The sequence below is a fragment of the Oncorhynchus clarkii genome, chromosome 9 (genome assembly GCF_045791955.1).
Source record: "Oncorhynchus clarkii lewisi isolate Uvic-CL-2024 chromosome 9, UVic_Ocla_1.0, whole genome shotgun sequence".
Taxonomy (NCBI): domain Eukaryota; kingdom Metazoa; phylum Chordata; class Actinopteri; order Salmoniformes; family Salmonidae; genus Oncorhynchus; species Oncorhynchus clarkii.
This window is the reverse complement of record NC_092155.1, coordinates 10,218,624-10,238,977: the sequence shown is the minus strand read 5'-3', so window position 1 is coordinate 10,238,977 and position 20,354 is coordinate 10,218,624. Positions and strand designations below refer to the sequence as shown.

General features: G+C 43.1%; 1 protein-coding gene across 1 annotated transcript; it reads right to left on the bottom strand.

The window, feature by feature from the left end:
• Positions 1–5,618: 5,618 nt before the first annotated feature.
• Positions 5,619–14,513, bottom strand: LOC139417082 (N-acetyllactosaminide beta-1,3-N-acetylglucosaminyltransferase 3-like). The gene is made up of 5 exons (XM_071166330.1): positions 14,410–14,513; positions 9,690–9,780; positions 8,572–9,616; positions 7,459–7,544; positions 5,619–6,913 (listed from the first exon to the last, which is right to left on the bottom strand). Exons 1-5 carry the CDS (start codon positions 14,420–14,422, stop codon positions 6,781–6,783), a joined length of 1,368 nt encoding a protein of 455 aa, XP_071022431.1. The 5' UTR covers positions 14,423–14,513; the 3' UTR covers positions 5,619–6,780.
• Between the last annotated feature and the right edge of the window lie 5,841 nt (positions 14,514–20,354).

Here is a 20,354-nt window from a genome sequence, read left to right as displayed (position 1 = left end):
AGTATTGAAGATAAATTGGACTACATCATTAGTGACAATGCTGCTGACATGAGAAAAGCATTCACGGTGTGATTCTCCACTGAACAAGAAGATGAAATACCTGATGAAGATCACCTTGATGACCCAGAGCTCTGGAATGACCCTGGAAGACCAGCAAACAGTGGATGTTGCTATTGCAAAAAAAAACAGCGCTTGCAGTGTTCTGCCCACACTCTCCAGCTGCTGGTGGGAGACGGCTTGAATAGAAACAAAAGGGATGACTCCTTCTCTTTCAAAGTTATCAAAAATCAGCTCAAGGCTGCATACAAGCACATCATTCAAAGAGGTGTTTGAGGATGAATTCAGGGAAAGAGGCATCCCTGCTGCTGTCAACACAACATTCAAAGAGGTGTTTGAGGCTGAATTTGGGGAAAGAGGCATCCCTGCTGCTGTCAACACAACATTCAAAGAGGTGTTTGAGGCTGAATTTGGGGAAAGGGGCATCCCTGCTGCTGTCAACACAACATTCAAAGAGGTGTTTGAGGCTGAATTCAGGGAAAGAGGCATCCCTGCTGCTGTCAACACAAGATGGAACTCAACACTGAGACAAGTGAAGGCAGTTATCTAATGTGACCATCTAAAGCTCAGTCATGTTCCAGAAAAGGCTGGGCACAAGGAGTTGTTGTTCACCGTACGGGAGTGGAGTAAGGTGAAGGAGTTGTTGTTCACAGTACGGGAGTGGAATAAATTGAAGGAGTTGTTGTTCACCGTACGGGAGTGGAGTAAGTTGAAGGAGTTGTTGTTCACCGTACGGGAGTGGAGTAAATTGAAGGAGTTGTTGTTCACCGTACGGGAGTGGAATAAATTGAAGGAGTTGTTGTTCACCGTACGGGAGTGGAGTAAATTGAAGGAGTTGTTGTTCACCGTACGGGAGTGGAGTAAGTTGAAGGAGTTGTTGTTCACCGTACGGGAGTGGAATAAATTGAAGGAGTTGTTGTTCACCGTACGGGAGTGGAATAAATTGAAGGAGTTGTTGTTCACCGTACGGGAGTGGAGTAAATTGAAGGAGTTGTTGTTCACCGTACGGGAGTGGAGTAAGTTGAAGGAGTTGTTGTTCACCGTACCGGAGTGGAATAAATTGAAGGAGTTGTTGTTCACCGTACGGGAGTGGAGTAAGGTGAAGGAGTTGTTGTTCACCGTACGGGAGTGGAGTAAGTTGAAGGAGTTGTTGTTCACCGTACGGGAGTGGAGTAAGTTGAAGGAGTTGTTGTTCACCGTACGGGAGTGGAGTAAGGTGAAGGAGTTGTTGTTCACCGTACGGGAGTGGAGTAAGGTGAAGGAGTTGTTGTTCACCGTACGGGAGTGGAGTAAGGTGAAGGAGTTGGTGGACATCCTGAAGCCATTTTGGAGAAGCAACAGATATGACACAGGGGGAGAAGATAGTCACAATCAGTTCTGTTGTTCCCTCGGTCCTGGCCCCGAATCACCACCTGGAGCAGCGGAAGCCCCAAGTCCATTTCCTGAGCGGCCTGGTCAGAAGTCTCCAGGCATCCCTGAACAAAAGATTTCTTGGAATATTCATCAATGTGAAAATGGGCAGGGCACAAGATGGAATCAGTGCCCCCTTTTCAGATCCAGTCTACCTCAAAGCAAATCTCAGTCTACCCATTGCAAATCTACCATTCCAGTGTTTTACTTGCTATTTGTATTTACTTTGCCACCATGGCCTTTTTTTGCCTTTACCTCCCTTATCTCACCTCATTTGCTCACATCGTATATAGACTTGTTTCTACTGTATTATTGACTGTATGTTTGTTTTACTCCATGTGTAACTCTGTGTCGATGTATGTGTCGAACTGCTTTGCTTTATCTTGGCCAGGTCGCAATTGTAAATGAGAACTTGTTCTCAACTTGCCTACCTGGTTAAATAAAGGTGAAATAAAAAAATAAATAAAAAAAGCAGCTGCCTTGGATCCAGCTTTTTCTCTGATGTGGGCGGAGCACCATGTGCTGGTCAGGGAGGAGGTCAAGGAGGAGGTCAAGGAGGAGGTGGCACAGGGAGTGAAAGGTAAATATTATCGAGTTTAATATAACTTTTTCTCATAATTTCATCCAATTGACTGCAACAATAATACTTGTTCAGTGTAACCCACTGCATCACCAAAACTCTAATACCGGCCATTTTGTTTCTGCTATGCTTTTACATGTTTTGCCAGAACTGATTCTGCAAGATGCTGCAGGGACGGAGCAAGCTGTGCCTCTTGTTGATGAGAAAGAGCGAGAGGACCATAGTCCTGGACAAGAAGAAGGGCTGTTTGCAGCATACTGTAAGAGGCAGAAGAAAGCGGTGGGGACCTCTCCAGCACTACAACTAAGTCACTACCTTGCGAAGGACAGAATGACCTCTTGTTCTGGGCAATGAACAGCAAGGCTCTTCCTTCACTGAGCCGAGTGGCCATCAGGGTCTTGGCAGTGCCTCCAGTCCTCCAGTGGAGCGCGTCGTTAGCCATGGTGGCATCATACCGCGGCCTCATCGTGCACAAATTACTGACAGACTTTTATCGCATTTGGTCTTTTGCAAATGCAATGCAACATGGGGCCCTGAGATAAGAGAAAAAATGAAACCATAGAGAGACATATTTCCCTCAGATTACACAGATCCACAAAGAATTCGAAAACAAATCCAATTTTGAAATTCCAGTGTGCCATCACAGCAGCAAGATTTGTGACCTGTTGCCACAAGAAAAGGGCAACCAGTGAAGAACAAACACCATTGTAAATACAACCCATATTTATGCTTATTTATTTTCCCTTGTGTACTTTAACCATTTGTACATTGTTACAACACTGTGTGTATATATATATATATATATATAATATGACATTTGTAATGTCTGTATTGTTTTGAAACTTCTGTATGTGTAATGTTTACTGTTAATTGTTATTGTTTATTTCACTCTCTCTTTCTCACTCTCCATCTCCGTCTCTCTCTCTCTCAATTCACTTCAATTCAAGGGGCTTTATTGGCATGGGAAACACATGTTAACGTTGCCAAAGCAAGTGAAGGAGATAATATACAAAAGTGAAATAAACAATAAAAATGAACAGTAAACATTACACTCACAGAACTTCTCTCCCCCAATCCCCAGCCTATAGGGAGGTCAGAGACCTGACCGTGTGGTGCCAGGACAACAACCTCTCCCTTTTTTCCCCTCATCAATCTACGCACAATACCCCACGATGACAAAACAAAAACCGTTTTTTAGAAATGTTAGCAAATGTATAAAAAATAAATAATGAAATATCACATTTACAGTATTCAGACCCTTATCTCAGTATTTAGTTAAAGCACCTTTGGTAGCGATTACAGCTTCAAGTCTTCTTAGGTATGACGCTGGAAGCTTGGCACACCTGTATTAGGGGAGTTTCTCCCATTTCATTTAAACCTGGTTCATTTAAACGTAGTTCATTTAAACCTGGTTAATTTAAAACTGGTTAATTTAAACCTGGTTCCTTTAAACCTGGTTCCTTTAAACCTGGTTCCTTTAAACCTGGTTCCTTTACACCTGGTTCATTTAAACCTGCAGGGTTCATTTAAACATGGTCCATTTAAACCTGGTTCATTGAAACCTGGTTGATTTACACCTGGTTGATTTACACCTGGTTGATTTACAGTGCATTCGGAAAGTATTCAGACCCCTTGACTTTCTACACATTTTGTTACGTCTTATTCTAAAATGGATATTATGCACATTGATAGCGAACGTCCTCACCATGTGATTTATCACAGTAGCAGGCAGCAGAAATCTAAAGGATCAGACCCGAAAACATGCGAGCGAAAGTGATCGGGTGAAGTGATTGGACAGAGAAATACAGGGGGATCAATGTACAGCCTGTCCTTCTCTTTACAGACAGGCATTTGTGACCGGCTCAATCTTATGTATCAACTTTTTTAATTGTGTTTTTAACATTGGAAAAAAGTCAAGATTCAGAGCTATAAAATGGTATACCATACACTAAAGTTGAGGAACAATGGGAAAGTAATTCTGTTTTGGAATTTGATAAACTTGTGACCTCACTTCTGAGAAAATGGAGAGAACAGCTAATTAATCTATTTTATGAAATTACAGTCTGAAGAGCTCGCATTGTTGAATTCAACCCGGGTTCGATCCCAGGCTGTGTCGCAGCCGGCCACAACCGGGAGACCCATGAGGTGGCTCTCAATTGGCCCAGCGTCATCCGGGTTAGGGGACGGTTTGGCCAGCCTCGGCTGGCTACTCATCTACAAGACATGTAGGTCTGTTAGAGCAGTAGTCTAGGCTGGCTACTCATCTACAAGACATGTAGGTCTGTTAGAGCAGTAGTCTAGGCTGACTACTCATCTACAAGACATGTAGGTCTGTTAGAGCAGTAGTCTAGGCTGGCTACTCATCTACAAGACATGTTGAGTGCAACATACAGCAATGCCGTACAGGATTCAACCGTACCGGATTGTTGGTGTGATGGTTTGGGGATGCTTTGATGTCTCAGGACCTGGACAACTTGTCTTAATAGAAGGAACCATGAATTCTGCTCTGTATCAGAGAATTCTCAAGTAGAATGTCAGGAAATCCATCTGAGCTGAAGCGCAGCTGGGTCAGGCAGCAAGGTAATGATTCTGTGGATCACTACTTGTGTCCCAAATGACACCCTATTCCCTATTTTAGTGCACTACTTTTGACCACAGCCCATCGTTCTCTTGTCAAAAGTAGTGCACTGAATTGGGAATAGGGTGCCATTGGAGAATGATCCAAAACACAAGTCTACATGAAAATGGCAAAAAAAAAGTAACACATTTGAAGTTTTGAAATGGCCTAGTCAAAGCCCAGACCTAATCCCAATTGAGATGTTGTGGCAGTACTTGAAACGAGCAGTTCATGCTTGGAAAACCCCAGAAATGTCACTGAGTTAAAGCACTTCTACATGGAAGAGTGGGCCAAAATTCCTCCACAGCGATGTGAGACATCAACAAATACAGGAAGTGTTGGAGTCATTACAGCTTAAAAGGTGGCACGACCAGTTGAGAGACAATTACTTTTTCCACACGGGAGCATTGGGTGTTGCATATCTTTGTTTATGAAATATGTAATTCTTGTTTCTTGTAACAGTCAGTATACAAAACAAATATGCAAAAGTAGAAAACGGGGGCAGATACTTATGTACCGTAATACCCTGTACATAGATACTTATGTACCGTAATACCCTGTATATAGATACTTATGTACCGTAATACCCTGTATATAGATACTTATGTACCGTAATACCCTGTATATAGATACTTATGTAAATAAGGGTTGCCACCTTACGTTCCTGCACTACTCAAAGCAAATCTACTACTTTAATTATTCATCAAATACAGTCAAATGCCGTCATATCGTCAAATGCGAAACATATTGTGATTTGATACTACTCTTCTACGTAGGTTTTTCTATTGTGTTACTAACTCTTTGTCGCACTGCTTTGCTTTATCTTGGCCAGGTCGCAGTTGTAAATAAGAAACTTGTTCTCAACTGGCCTACCTGGTTAAATAAAAAATATACAAAATTATATCTTGGTCATATCGTCCAGCCCTACATTACATCATGAGGTTCTCTTGGAGATTTTTTTTATTTATTTATTTATTTATTTATTTATTACAATCATTACTCAGATTATTAGATCACATATACACTGAATCAGAATTTCATTCAGTGTCATTTGAAAAACAACACTTTTTAATTCACAAGACCTGTCACATAGAACATGAGGTAAAACATCAGTAAACTGTGGAGCAACACACGGTATAAAACACAGGTATACAAAAGCCATGTTTAGACAGGTAGTCTGATGTGACTCAGATCAGATTTTTTTGGGGGCATATCTGATACACATCTGATCTCTGCAAAACTGACTAAACAATTTCATAGCTTGATTCATAGTAATTGAACCTCAACTCACACATGCCCATGCACGCACACTCACACTAAAAATAAAAATAATCCACAGTAAAAGATCCTTGAGGTTATTCACGACGCTGCTCAGTGCATTAAATTATACTGTCTGTTAATCCCGTCGGACCAAACATCTAAGATCTCACCCCAGGTTTCCCTAGGTCAGGGGTTAAACATGATAATGAATCTACATTTATAGTCTCTTCAGTCTGTCCAGCAGCTTGCTAGACCTGACGTTCTAGCTCAGGGGTGGGCAACTCCAGTCCTAAAGGGCCTGATTGGCGTCACACTTTTTCTCCATCCTTAGCAAACGCTAATGAATCAAATTGCATTCTAAACTGATGCTCATGATTAGGGCGGCAGGTAGCCTCGTGGTTAGAGCGTTGGCCTAGCAACCGGAAGGTTCCAAGATCAAATCCCCGAGCTGACAAGATAAAAATCTGTCGTTCTGTCCCTGAACAAGGCAGTTAACCCACTGTTCCTAGACCAGTTAACCCACTGTTCCTAGACCAGTTAACCCACTGTTCCTAGACCAGTTAACCCACTGTTCATAGGCCATCATTGTACATAAGAATTTGTTCTTAACTGACTTGCCAGGTTAAATAAAATACATTTGGTGATTATTGGAGTCAGGTGTGTTAGCTGGGGCAAAACTGACACCCATCAGGCCCTGGAGCTAGAACGTCAGGTTACATTGAACATTCCAAAAACAGACAACCTATTTTGGGCAAATTGTCAATGCAAACCTCAGTGAAGACCAACTGTGTCCCGCAGAACAAAATACATTTGATACCCCCCCTGCCCTAGGTACAGATCAGCTTTCCCTCCAATCCTAACCAGGGGAGTTCGCTCTGGCCAAGGTGAGCCCATCCTGGGCAGAGTCCCTACAGGAGTGCACCTGGGTCTGGAGGAAGCTCCAGAGATGAAGCAGATCTGTGGGTAGCAGCTTGTGGAGGACCATGATACTGTGGTAGTGACAAGATAATGGTCTTAGACACGTAAGGGTTGCAAAATACTTCACTTTCCTCAAATGCCCTGTTTTTTCCCCCAAAAAATACTGGTTGTAGGATTCTTGGAATTTATTCTTATTCTCTCATAATGCCAGGAATCTTCTAACCAGGATTCCTTATAAAATACAGGGAACTCTAAAAGAAGTGCTGTATGCAAAATAGACAATGTACATTACACACTGGACAGAATACATAGAATGCCCGTGACCTATGTCATACACAGTACCAGTTAGAGGTTGGGTTACTACATGATTCCATATGTTATTCCTTAGTTTGTCTTCTCTATTATTCTACAATGTATAAAATAGTACAAAATAAAGACAAACCCTCGAATGAGAAGGTGTGTCCAAACTGTTGACTGGTACTGTTTATTGTACACGTCTCGTACAGCCAAGAACGTAACACACTGGTCCTTACACATCCTGGCGCACCTGACAGAGCTCGGCTACTTGTTGCCGTTTAGGCGTTTGTTAGACGTGGAAACGAAAGAGTACTTTTACCTGTTGAGGTAGTGACAGGGGTGGCGGGAGGGAGAGTACTCCACAGGCATGAAGCCAGGGTGGTTTCTGGCTGATAGGTTAGCTGCCTGGAGAGAGACGGAGCAGATAGAGGGGGAAGAGAAATGAGGGAGAGAGAAAGATTTCATCATTTTGTTACATTTGCTTATGTGAGTTTGTCCATTGTGGTGAGTATCCCAAATGGCACCCTATTCCCTATATAGTGCACTACTTAATACCAGGGCCCATAGGGTAGTGCACTACTTTATACCAGCGCCCATAGGGTAGTGCACTACTTTATACCAGCGCCCATAGGGTAGTGCACTACTTTATACCAGCGCCCATAGGGTAGTGCACTACTTAATACCAGGGCCCATAAGGTAGTGCACTACTTTGACCAGGGCCCATAAGGTAGTGCACTACTTAATACCAGGGCCCATAGGGTAGTGCACTACTTAATACCAGGGTCCATAGGGTAGTGCACTACTTTAGACCAGGGCCCATAGGGTAGTGCACTACTTTGACCAGGGCACATAAGGTAGTGCACTACTTTGACCAGGGCCCATAGGGTAGTGCACTACTTGGACCAGGGCTCTACGGAGGAGTAGGGTCCTGGGGCGGGCAGGTAGCCTAGTGGTTTAGATCACTGGATTTGATTCTTATTCGGTTACCGGTTTGGACCAGATCAAATCCCCGAGCTGACAAGGTAAAAATCTGTTGTTCTGCCCCTGAACAAGGCAGTTAACCCACTGTTCCTAGACCAGTTAACCCACTGTTCCTAGACCAGTTAACCCACTGTTCCTAGACCAGTTAACCCACTGTTCCTAGACCAGTTAACCCACTGTTCCTAGACCAGTTAACCCACTGTTCCTAGACCAGTTAACCCACTGTTCCTAGACCAGTTAACCCACTGTTCCTAGGCCGTCATTGTGAAATAAGAATTTGTTCTTAACTGACTTGCCAGGTTAAAGAAAAGGTCAAAATAAAATGTTGTGGCTCAAGGAATGACTGCGTCTACCTGTATCTTTCTAAATGACCAAATATTATTGAATTTACATTTTTGCGCGTGATGGTGATAATCAGTATAAAATTCATCCAATCAACCAAAGAACTCACCTGTGCGACCATGCCGACGTAGGCATCGTCGATGGGGAAGAGAGGCACCCTGGTGGAGGCGTGGAGGAGAAGAGAGAGGGCATCTCTGGAGAGGAGGTAGCCTCCACCCCCAGCGTAGGGAGGGTAGGGGCCAAGGTACAAGGAGTAGGGGACGTAGTACTTATTCCACCATATACGCACAGGATAGGTTTCCACAAAGATACGTCCCATGTAGAGAGGCTGGGGAGACCCTGTTCCTCGCTCTCTCCCTGCCCCTCCCTCTGTTCCTCGCTCTCTCCCTGCCTCTCCCTCTGTTCCTCGCTCTCTCGTTGCCCCTGGTCCTATCACTCTCTTCATCTCAGTCCCCCTCCTCATCCCTCTCTCTCCCCCTATCTCCGTCTCTCCCTTTTGTCTTCTCCTCATCCCTCTCCCTCCCCTTATCAATGTCTCTCCCCCTATCTCCGTCTCTCCCTCTTCTTCTCTCCTCATCCCTGTCTCCCTGTTCTGTAGGAACCCCACCACTCTCTCCACATCCACGTAAATGTCATCGTCCCCCTTTAGAATATAGAGAACGGTTGTAGAACACTCCTGGTGGAACCAGTTCCAGAACAGAACCTCTTTCAGAGTCACATTGAAAAATGATTCTCGGAACTCCCACTGGAGAATGTCCCCGTATCTCTCACTCTCCTCCCCCAGATCTGGGTCTCCCCCCTCCTCCCCCCTGTCTCTTCCCAGGCCCAGTAGAAACACCCTCCTCACGCCCTGGCCTCTCCACTCCCTCTCCCTGCCCCAGGTGGCTCGTATGGCAGCCCGGCGGTCAGAGTTGGCAGGGTGGGACTTGATTGCTAGGAGCAGAAGGATGGGGCTGGCTTCAATGTCGTGGTTGGAGTCAGGGTAGAGGGACCAGGGGTTGGTTCTGGGGTGACTGGGTCCAGGGTTAAATTTGGAGTTGGGGGGATGGAGGCGGCAGCAGCGAGGCCGTCTGAGGAGGGGGTAGGAGCGGACATGTCTGAAATGTAGGAAGACCTGGTGCAGCGCAGAGGGGCTCTGGGGACCATTCAAAGAGCTGAAGAAGAAGAAGAAGTAGAAATGATCATGAAGTCATGATTTATATTATATCTGTCTATCGTATCACCCACCTGTAGAGTAGCAGCAGAGCCAGGGAGGAGGAAAGAGACAGGACAACCAGTCTGGAGACACCAGGCCTGGGGAGCAGTATCCTAATACAGCCTAGAGGGAGGGAGGGAGGGTAAGGGGAATGGATTGTGGGAGAGAGGGATGGATTGAGGGAGAGAGGGATGGATTGAGGAGGTACTAATATATACATATACACACACACAAAAGTATGTGGACACCCCTTTCAAATGAATGGATTTGGCTCTTTCGGCCACACCTGTTGCTGACAAGTGTATAAAATTGAGCACACAACCATGCAATCTTCACAGACAAACATTGGCAGTAGAATGACCTCACTGAACAGCTCAGTGACTTTCAACGTGTCACCGTCATAGGATGCCACCTTTCCAACAAGTCAGTTCCTCAAATTTCTGCCCTGCTGCCCAGGTCAACTGTAAGTGCTGTTACTGTGAAGTGGAAACGTCTTGGAGCAACAATGACTCAGCCGCATAGTGGTAGGCCTTACAAGCTCACAGAACAGGACCACTGAGTGCTGAAACATGTAAAAATCGTCTTGTCCTCGGTTGCAACACTCACTACCAAGTTCCAAACTGCCTCTGGAAGCAACGCCACGAGCTTCATGAAATGGAATGTCAGTTTAGTTCCTGAAATGGATTTGACCCCAACCCTAGGCGAGTCCAGTGAGATATCATACATTTTTGACCAGTTTCAGGAAACTAGGTGTATGTCGCAAGTCATGACTTCACAGGAGTGCCATTTTAATGTAATACATTTTTTTATCAATGCTTTTTTTTGGCAGAAATGCCTTCTGGAACATTTGAACTTTCATGTGCCTTAATAACAAACTAGTTTGCCATTTATAAATACGAATACAATTGTTAAATTACGAGCCTAGTTGGTTTAGCCACAGAAAAAGACGGGAACCTTCCCACTAGCCATGATTGGATGAGATAATCAGTGGGCTGGACATGCCGAGAGATGAGTTTCAGATTGGTTTGCGGTGTTTTCGAAAGATATAACGTTAGCCATGGAGGACTGCAAATATGTTGCTACTGCTCTCAACAACATCGCTGCCCTGAATTTATCAGGCGCTATCGACAAAAGTCAGTGGGAAAAATTGTAATGGCTACTTTCTGGAGGACGATCGTGCCATACTAACTCTCTCGGACTATGAAAATGAATCAGACGATGAGGAAATACCTGATTTAGGTTAAAAAAAAAAAAACATTTCTCTTTAAAGAAGACACTAGTCCTGACAGTGACGGTAGAAGCCGAGTACGATAAGGAGATGAATAGAATTCTGACGTTTGATTGCAGAATGCATAGGGAGTCAAAGAGAACACAGAAGGCTGTTGTATAAAACACCTGGCTCCGGATTACATCTTCAAACTAAGGGCAACCCACGGCATCTGTGACAGAGGGGGAGAAAGATCGGATTATTATTATGCCATTGCACATGGTCATTGTGAACCAGAGTGACTGGACACAACGGAAGCTGTACAAACAAAGCGGAAAATACCCAGGACGTCTTATTTAATGAAAGGGGTTTCAGTCTGCTTCGAAGCGTTCATCCACGTATACAGGTAAGAGTCTAGCTACAGTTTCAGTTTCTAAATTTGTCAGGAAGTTGTTTTCATTGAAAGTTAAAGCTTACTGTTAGCTAGCTAGCTGACGGTAGATGGCTGGCTTGCTACATAACATTAGGTGTATTTTCTGTGTGTAGTGATATCTCAGAATGCCAATATGCATTGCTAGTCATAGCTTAATGTTAGCTAGCTAACTACTAAACCAAATAGGTTCAATGTTAACTTTAGCTAGCTATGACAATCGGTATGTATTTTCTAGTACTCTATGAATTGGGATTATGGTTCATTGTTTAGCTAGCTAGCTGACCCATGAAGTTAGCCAGGTGTCTGGTGCTGATTACGGCCATCCAGGTCCCATCTACTATCCATCTGACCCAGGTCCCATCTACTATCCTTCTGACCCTATGTAGCCAGGTCCAATCTACTATCCATCTGACCCAGGTCCCATCTACTATCCTTCTGACCCAGGTCCCATCTACTATCCTTCTGACCCAGGTCCCATCTACTATCCTTCTGACCCAGGTCCCATCTACTATCCTTCTGACCCAGGTCCCATCTACTATCCTTCTGACCCAGGTCCCATCTACTATCCATCTGACCCAGGTCCCTTCTACTATCCATCTGACCCAGGTCCCATCTACTATCCATCTGACCCAGGTCCCATCTACTATCCTTCTGACCCAGGTCCCATCTACTATCCTTCTGACCCAGGTCCCATCTACTATCCATCTGACCCTATGTAGCCAGATCCCATCTACTATCCTTCTGACCCTATGTAGCCAGGTCCCATCTACTATCCATCTGACCCTATGTAGCCAGATCCCATCTACTATCCTTCTGACCCTATGTCACCAGGTCCCATCTACTATCCTTCTGACCCTATGTAGCCAGGTCCCATCTACTATCCTTCTGACCCTATGTAGCCAGGTCCCATCTACTATCCATCTGACCCTATGTAGCCAGGTCCCATCTATTTTTTAACTACTCGCAAGCCTGTCTTGTTTGGTGTCCACTGTGAAGGAATACCACAACAAGTCAACTACTTGATTGATGAAGGCATGTCATCCAGCAAAGGCAGCAGCGCAGTTATCAACTACATGCACCATTTCTTCACCAACTACGGAGTTGGGGAAACACGTGTGGACCTGAATAGTGATAACTGCAGTGGCCAAAACAAGAACAAGTTTGTGCTCTGGTATTGCGCTTGGCGGACCATGCACAAGCTCCACCAGTCTGGACCTTCACTTCCTGATCACAGGCCACACCAAGTCCCCCCCCCCCCCCCCCCCCGACTGGTGCTTTGACCTCATCAAGCAGTGCTTCAGAAAGACCAGAGTGAACACTGTCTGAGACTGCTGAGACTGACAGCACTCACAGGCGTAAACGTCCCACAGCTGGTTGGACTGGAAGATGGTACAGTGCTGGTGGAAAGCTGTGGCTGGCAACAACACCGGACTCTGTACTTCAGGCCGCTGCCACAGATCAAGCATGATCAGCACATCAGGTGAAAATAATCTTCATTGCATTGTATGAGGTTATTATTCTTATCTAAATTTAGGGGGTGAATTGATGTTGTGCGAGGTTGTAATGTCTTCTATTTTTTGGTTTTGTTATTTCCTGTTTTACATCTTCGATGCTTTGGAGCCTTGTCACCAAGGAGCGTTCAGACTCAGACCAGGTTTTAGCTGCTGCGCAACGCTGACATCCTTCCTCCCGTAGATGGTCTGCCTGTACAAGCTCCACTTGGACTGGACACAGCTCGACAAAACGTATGTTTTTCAGAAGATCAGAGTTTTGCGACGAAGAGGCTATGGACATCACATGCCCCGCACCAAAGTCCAGGGCAGGACGGAAACCGTCTTTCTGAATATAGATTCTTGTTCATGAATGTTTTGGACGGACCAGTCATCAGCACTACCTGCAGTGCCTTTATTCAAATCAAATCAAATGTATTTATATAGCCCTTCGTACATCAGCTGATATCTCAAAGTACTGTACAGAAACCCAGCCTAAAACCCCAAACAGCAAGCAATGCAGGTGTAGAAGCACATATTCAAATGACTCTCCTAACACACACACACACACACCATATGTTGCTGCTACAATTGTGTTTTTTAAATCCTGCTGCTTAGGCATTTTACCCCTGGTTGTATGGATATAACTACCTAATCTATCATCAATATTGTTCTTGCACATAATGTATATTATTTTATTTATACGAAAAAATATCCAGGTAAATATAAATTATTGTAGGCTACGACTTTTAGTCTTAATCTTTACTACACTACTCACTGTTTAGCACATTACCTCACATGTCAATACTTAGAGATTAGGTAGGACTGGTTTAAGAGGGTGTGAACAATGCTGAATGGGTGTAGACAAAGGAGAGCTCTCCAGTAGGTACCAGAACATTCAAAGGCCATTTACTCAAAAGTTGCATTACAAGTTTATCCATTTTCGAAGCAGAATTACTTTCCCATCGTTCCTAAAAACAAATGCAGTGTATGATATACCATTTTGTAGCTCTGTGTCTCTGCTTTTATCCAATGTAAAAATGTAAAATGAAAATAAATTAATTAAATGCACATGTTGCTACATAATACCGAATCAAGGTGTTCGGTCACATTTAGCCTACATGATGATGTAAAGTGGTTGTTTGGAAACAACAGTAGTTGCAACATAATGATGGCATCGAAAACACTATTAGCGCGCGACTTTTCTTTTAGTGGAAACAATATAGCTCAACAACGCAGCATTTGGCGACTTCAGACGGAATGAAGAGAGAAGAGTCCTTACTTTCACGGAAGTGCAACGCTTCTTCAGCAATCGGTCGTCACAGCATACTAGTTATACACCGCACTTATTTCTACATGTCTCTTGTTTAAAATGTGCTTTTTAAACCTAACCTTAACCACACTGCTTACCTCATGCCTAACCTTAAACTAAAAGCAAACACAAAGTTCATTCATTTGTAGGATATAGCTTACTTTGACTTCGTGACTGTGCTATCTAGTGGAAGCATCATTCATACATTCTCTTATAGCAACATTAAAAGCAGGATGAAACAAGTAATGCATATGGTTGTATCATGGTGCTAAACAGAAATGTTGAAATAAGCTAATTGAATCGCACTTACCCTTGGTTATCATCGTACGTCTATTTGGCTTGTCAAATGTCAACACTATTCCACAGCGACGTCGTTTTAACTCTACCAAAATAAGTTAAAGATTGGCCAACTTCCTCTAAAAATCACTTACCGCATAAGCTTTACACCGCGGTTTGTACTGGCCTTATTTGAGTGCAAACGAAAGTCGGGGAGGTGCATCTCTGACAGCCGGAGACTGATGTGGTTTTCCAACAGCAAGGCTCAGTGCAAACATGGCAGTGGTGCCATTGTTTATAAAACTCTTTGTAATGTCGAAATAAACATACCTCTGTCTCCCATATCACACACTCACAAACTCAGCAAAAAAAAAGAAAGGTCCCTTTTTCAGGACCCTGTCTTTCAAAGATAATTCGTAAAAATCCAAATAACTTCACAGATCTTCATTGTAAAAGGGTTTAAACACTGTTTCCCATGCTTGTTCAATGAACCATAAACAATTAATGAACATGCACCTGTGGAACGGTCATTAAGACACTAACTGCTAACAGAAGGTAGGCAATTAAGGTCACAGTTATGAAAACTTAGGACACTAAAGGGGCCTTTCTACTGACTCTAAAAAACACCAAAAGAAAGATGCCCAGGTTCCATGCTCATCTGCGTGAACGTGCCTTAGGCATGCTGCAAGGAGGCATGAGGACTACAGATGTGGCCAGGGCAATGAATTGCAATGTCCATACTGTGAGATGCCTAAGACAGCGCTACAGGGAGACAGGACGGACAGCTGACTGTCCTCGCAGTGGTAGACCACGTGTAACACCTGCACAGGATCAGTACATCCGAACATCACACCTGCGAGACAGGTACAGGATGGCAACAACAACTGCCCGAGTTACACCAGGAACGCACAATCCCTCCATCAGTGCTCAGACTGTCCGCAATAGGTTGAAAGAGGCTGGACTGAGGGCTTGTAGGTCTGTTGTAAGGTCCTCACCAGACATCACCGGCAACAATATCGCCTATGGGCACAAACCCACCGTCGCTGGACCAGACAGGACTGGTAAAAGGTTATCTTCACTGACGAGTAGCGGTTTTGTCTCACCAGGGGTGATGGTCGGATTTGCGTTTATCGTTGAAGGAATGAGCGTTACACCGAGGCCTGTACTCTGGAGCCGGATCGATTTGGAGGTGGAGGGTCCGTCATGGTCTGGGGAGGTGTGTCACAGCATCATCGGACTGAGCTTGTTGTCATTGCTGGCAATCTCAATGCTGTGCGTTACAGGGAAGACATCCTCCTCCCTCATGTGGTACCCTTCCTGCAGGCTCATCCTGACATGACCCTCCAGCATGACAATGCCACCAGCCATACTGCTCGTTCTGTGCGTGATTTCCTGCAAGACAGGAATGTCAGTGTTCTGCCATGGCTAGCGAAGAGCCCGGATCTCAATCCAGTTGAGCACCTCTGGGACCTGTTGGATCGGAGGGTGGGGGCTAGGTCCATTCCCCCCAGAAATGTCCGGGAACTTGCAGGTGCCTTGGTGGAAGAGTGGGGTAACATCTCACAACAAGAACTGGCAAATCTGGTGCAATCCATTAGGAGGAGATGCACTGCAGTACTTAATGCAGTTGGTGGCCACACCAGATACTGACTGTTACTTTTGACCCCCCCTTTGTTCAGGAACACATTATTCCATTTCTGTTACTAACATGTCTGTGGAACTTATTCAGTTTATGTCTCAGTTGTTGAATCTTATGTTCATACAAATATTTACACATGTTAAGTTTGCTAAAAATAAATGCAGTTGACAGTGAGATATGTGTACACTGCAAGGGCGGAATTGTGGTGGTAGGGAGACAAACAGTAGATGGGCGTATTCCCCCATGTTTTTTTAAAACATTATTCTTTTTTTATATATTTTTTTACAGTTTGACCAGATTTATTATGATATATGGAGGGATATTTTGAGAATACAGTATACGTGGAAGGCCCCCCAACCCCCCTAAAAAAAAAAAAAAACAGTTTTATAATTCTATTTGACTCATTTTGTCCGAGAGAACATTTTGCAGTTTTAAAGCTAATTTCCTGAAATTCCCAAAAAATGTCCATGGAGCATAGCGGAAGAAATAGCTGTTTAATAGCTCACCTCATGATATTCCTCGCATTTTGCCATGAGAATGACAGAACATGTTGCAGTTTTAAAGTTGAACTGTCTCCTAGAACCAACTTATACACTTATAAAGGGCCTACGTGGCATCGATATGAGTCAGAAACATTGATTCTAGTATCAAAATGAACCACAAAGTGTAAATAGGATCATTTTGGTCATAAAGCCAGTATCTTCCAAAACAACATTTGGAAGTGACTGCATCGTAACGGATAGGGATGGGATAGTTATGAATTACTTTCAAGCCCGCTTTTACCAATGATGTCCAATTGCCCAGAGACAACAAGGTGGTGTCCCACCCCAGCTTCCTCCTGTTGTGGGCTGTGAAGTCTGCAATGCATGCACACTTTCTCGGCATAGGAGTGAAAATCGACTTGCATATAGTTGGTGCAGATTTCTAATGCATTCAACAATATTGTGCAAGGTGGCAAGGAATGGATTATTTACAACAAACACACAACATGATGGCTGGGACTGGTGTGTGGCTATGATACCCGTGATGTAACTCGCCAAATACATTGCCTCTCCCCAATGTGTAATGTCACAGAGAGGAAGAGTTGCATGCCTAACGTTACACCTGGCGACCCGTTTTGACAGGACTCAACGTCAGCCAGCTTGTCGTCGATATTGTGAGCATTCCATTCATATCGTGTGAAGGCGAAGGAGAGTCGTTTGGGGACCCATTACGAAAACGAAAGTTTAGCTAGTTAGCCAAGTAATTTAAACTCGGACAAATATAATGATAACTAACCCAGATTTGCAATTTAGGTAGCTAGCTACTTTTATGAAAACAGGTATATTGTTTGGGTTAGCAGTCTGTAACTCAGGACCTGTCGGCAGTCTGCCTTTAATGGAAGTGGGAGTCATGATCAAGGGTTAGGTTAAAACTAGCTATATAGGTTAAAACTAGCTAACATTCAGGATCTTCGTCTCCTACTAGTGCTACAAACAACATGCCCGTTCTCAAAAAAGTATATTGTGTATTTTCTAGGGCATAAATGAATGAAGGATGGTACATGTCTAGCCCTGAGTACCAGTCTTACATTATACAAGCATTCAGTAACGTTGGCTGGTTGTATAGTAATACCACCTTCAGCATCACTGGTCTGACTCTATTCTGTACTTACAGTCCCTCTATTAGTATCATCACTAAACATATATATATAATATCCGCTATATGTTTATTGAGTGATTATATTTGATTTAATTCACAGGCTACTTACATGACCTGGTGGATCTGTTGTTCAGTAGTGTGGTGGGAACCCCCTCCCATATCAGGAGCAGAAGGCTGAGGCAGAATGTGGCCAGGCACCAGTCCCACTTCAGGTTGGTCAGGTTGATCTGGTCAAGGGTCAAAATACTGTCTGTCCTGGAGTTCCCCTATCAGCCATTGATGTAATCAGCGCTGTGCTGTCAACTCTACTTTGTTTTTCTACAGCTGGAGGAGTCCTCTGACCAAAAGACTGGGGGGGGGGGGGGGAGATGTGTATTCTTCAAACCTGTCAGGGAACCGTTTTATATGGGACGACTCACATATACCACCAGACAAAACGCTGATAGGTACAGTATCTGTATCGGCTGTGAATGACGACTCACATGTACCACCAGACAAAACGCTGATAGGTACAGTATCTGTATCGGCTGTGAATGAATGGGCTGTTGGAAATCAGCACCACGTTCAGCAGGACACAATGTTGGCCAACGTTCAGATAGAAATGCATGATGTATTCACTTCGAATTGACCACATCCCATATTTATTTTTATATATATAAAAAAAGAAGTGAACTTTGGAAAGAAATAGCTACTCTTTGCTTTGTTTTAATGTCATTGAATTTTTTTTATTAATTTTTTTATTATAGAATTGGAATTTAATTTTACTTCCTGGACTGATGGTAGCCTAGAGGTTACAGTTTTCTACCATCTCTTACACACTAAAAGTGGTACTTGAGGAACTCTCAGTGAAACCATTAACTCATGTGCCTCATCTTCACACCAAGTCTGCAAAACTACAAGCACATTTATCTGCTTTTACACTCAGTTTGCAAATTGTAAAACACACGTCTTCCTAAACACTGTTCTCTACATTAGACGCATCATTCAAAAGTAACAGATCTTGTGTTTCGTTTTGGGGAAAAAACTGCCATTCAAAATCTACCTATGACCGAGTGCTGACAGTGTGAAAACACTTATAGCTGATTTCTTCGCTTAGAAATCAGAGCTTTAGCACTATAAATAGGCTTCGGGTTGGCTTTCTTGGTTTGGTCAACAATGGAGGCCAATTAAAGGAGAGAGAGTTAGAGGAAGAGGAGTGAGAGTCAGAGGGGGACGAAGATCAGGAGGAGGCCTGTGGTGACATAGACAAGGGGGCGTGCCAGGGCTGAATACGCCACTCCAGACGCTACTCCCCCCCCCCCCCCCCCCCCCCTGTTGTTTAGCCAGAGAGAACATCGCTTGTGATGTTGTTGAGGCTCTGTGGCCAGACCCAAATAGGAGACAGGATGCACCTTTTTTCTTCATAGTAACAAGCCTATTTGTCTTCTACTGTGTGTTTTGTCTGTTACTATTTATTCTGGAATCTGGATAAAAATACAATGTTTTGAGAATATTTTTTCCCCTCCTTCTATTTCTGTGTAAATATATACTGAATATGTGTACATACTGAATATGTGTACATACTGTATATGTGTACATACTGAATATGTGTACATGCTGAATATGTGTACATGCTGAATATGTGTACATACTGAATATGTGTACATACTGAATATGTGTACATACTGTATATGTGTACATACTGTATATGTGTACATGCTGAATATGTGTACATACTGAATATGTGTACATACTGAATATTTGTACATACTGTATATGTGTACATACTGTATATGTGTACATGCTGAATATGTGTACATACTGAATATGTGTACATACTGAATATTTGTACATACTGTATATGTGTACATACTGTATATGTGTACATACTGAATATGTGTACATACTGTATATGTGTACATGCTGAATATGTGTACATACTGAATATGTGTACATGCTGAATATGTGTACATACTGAATATGTGTACATACTGTATATGTGTACATACTGAATATGTGTACATACTGAATATGTACATACTGAATATGTGTACATACTGAATATGTGTACATAAGGTATATGTGTACATACTGAATATGTGTACATACTGTATATGTGTACATACTGAATATGTGTACATACTGAATATGTACATACTGAATATGTGTACATACTGAATATGTGTACATAAGGTATATGTGTACATACTGAATATGTGTACATACTGAATATGTACATACTGAATATGTGTACATACTGAATATGTGTACATACTGTATATGTGTACATACTGTATATGTGTACATACTGAATATGTGTACATACTGAATATGTGTACATACTGAATATGTACATACTGAATATGTGTACATACTGAATATGTGTACATACTGAATATGTGTACATACTGAATATGTGTACATACTGAATATGTACATACTGAATATGTGTACATACTGAATATGTGTACATACTGAATATGTACATACTGTATATGTTTGAGCGCATATATGTACGTGTGAGTGCTATGACAAGCTGCCGTGGACTCCACTGCACACGGAACATGCAAAAGACACAAGATAGGAGTGTTTTACATTTGTCACGTCTGTGTGTAGTTGGCGTGTATAAGAGCTAATCATTTTGTGTGTAGAGTTTTAATGCAAAAAGAAACACAATTTTGAGAAGAGTTAAAATAGTTTTGAATGAAGTGTTTGGTTCT

Excerpts from the sequence above, each read along its gene's own strand:
- LOC139417082 (XM_071166330.1), bottom strand. Across the intron at positions 7,545-8,571 it reads ACGTCGGCATGGTCGCACAG|GCAGCTAACCTATCAGCCAG; the intron begins GTGAGTTCTTTG and ends GTCTCTCTCCAG. Across the intron at positions 6,914-7,458 it reads CCCTGTCACTACCTCAACAG|TATCATGGTCCTCCACAAGC; the intron begins GTAAAAGTACTC and ends TCACTACCACAG.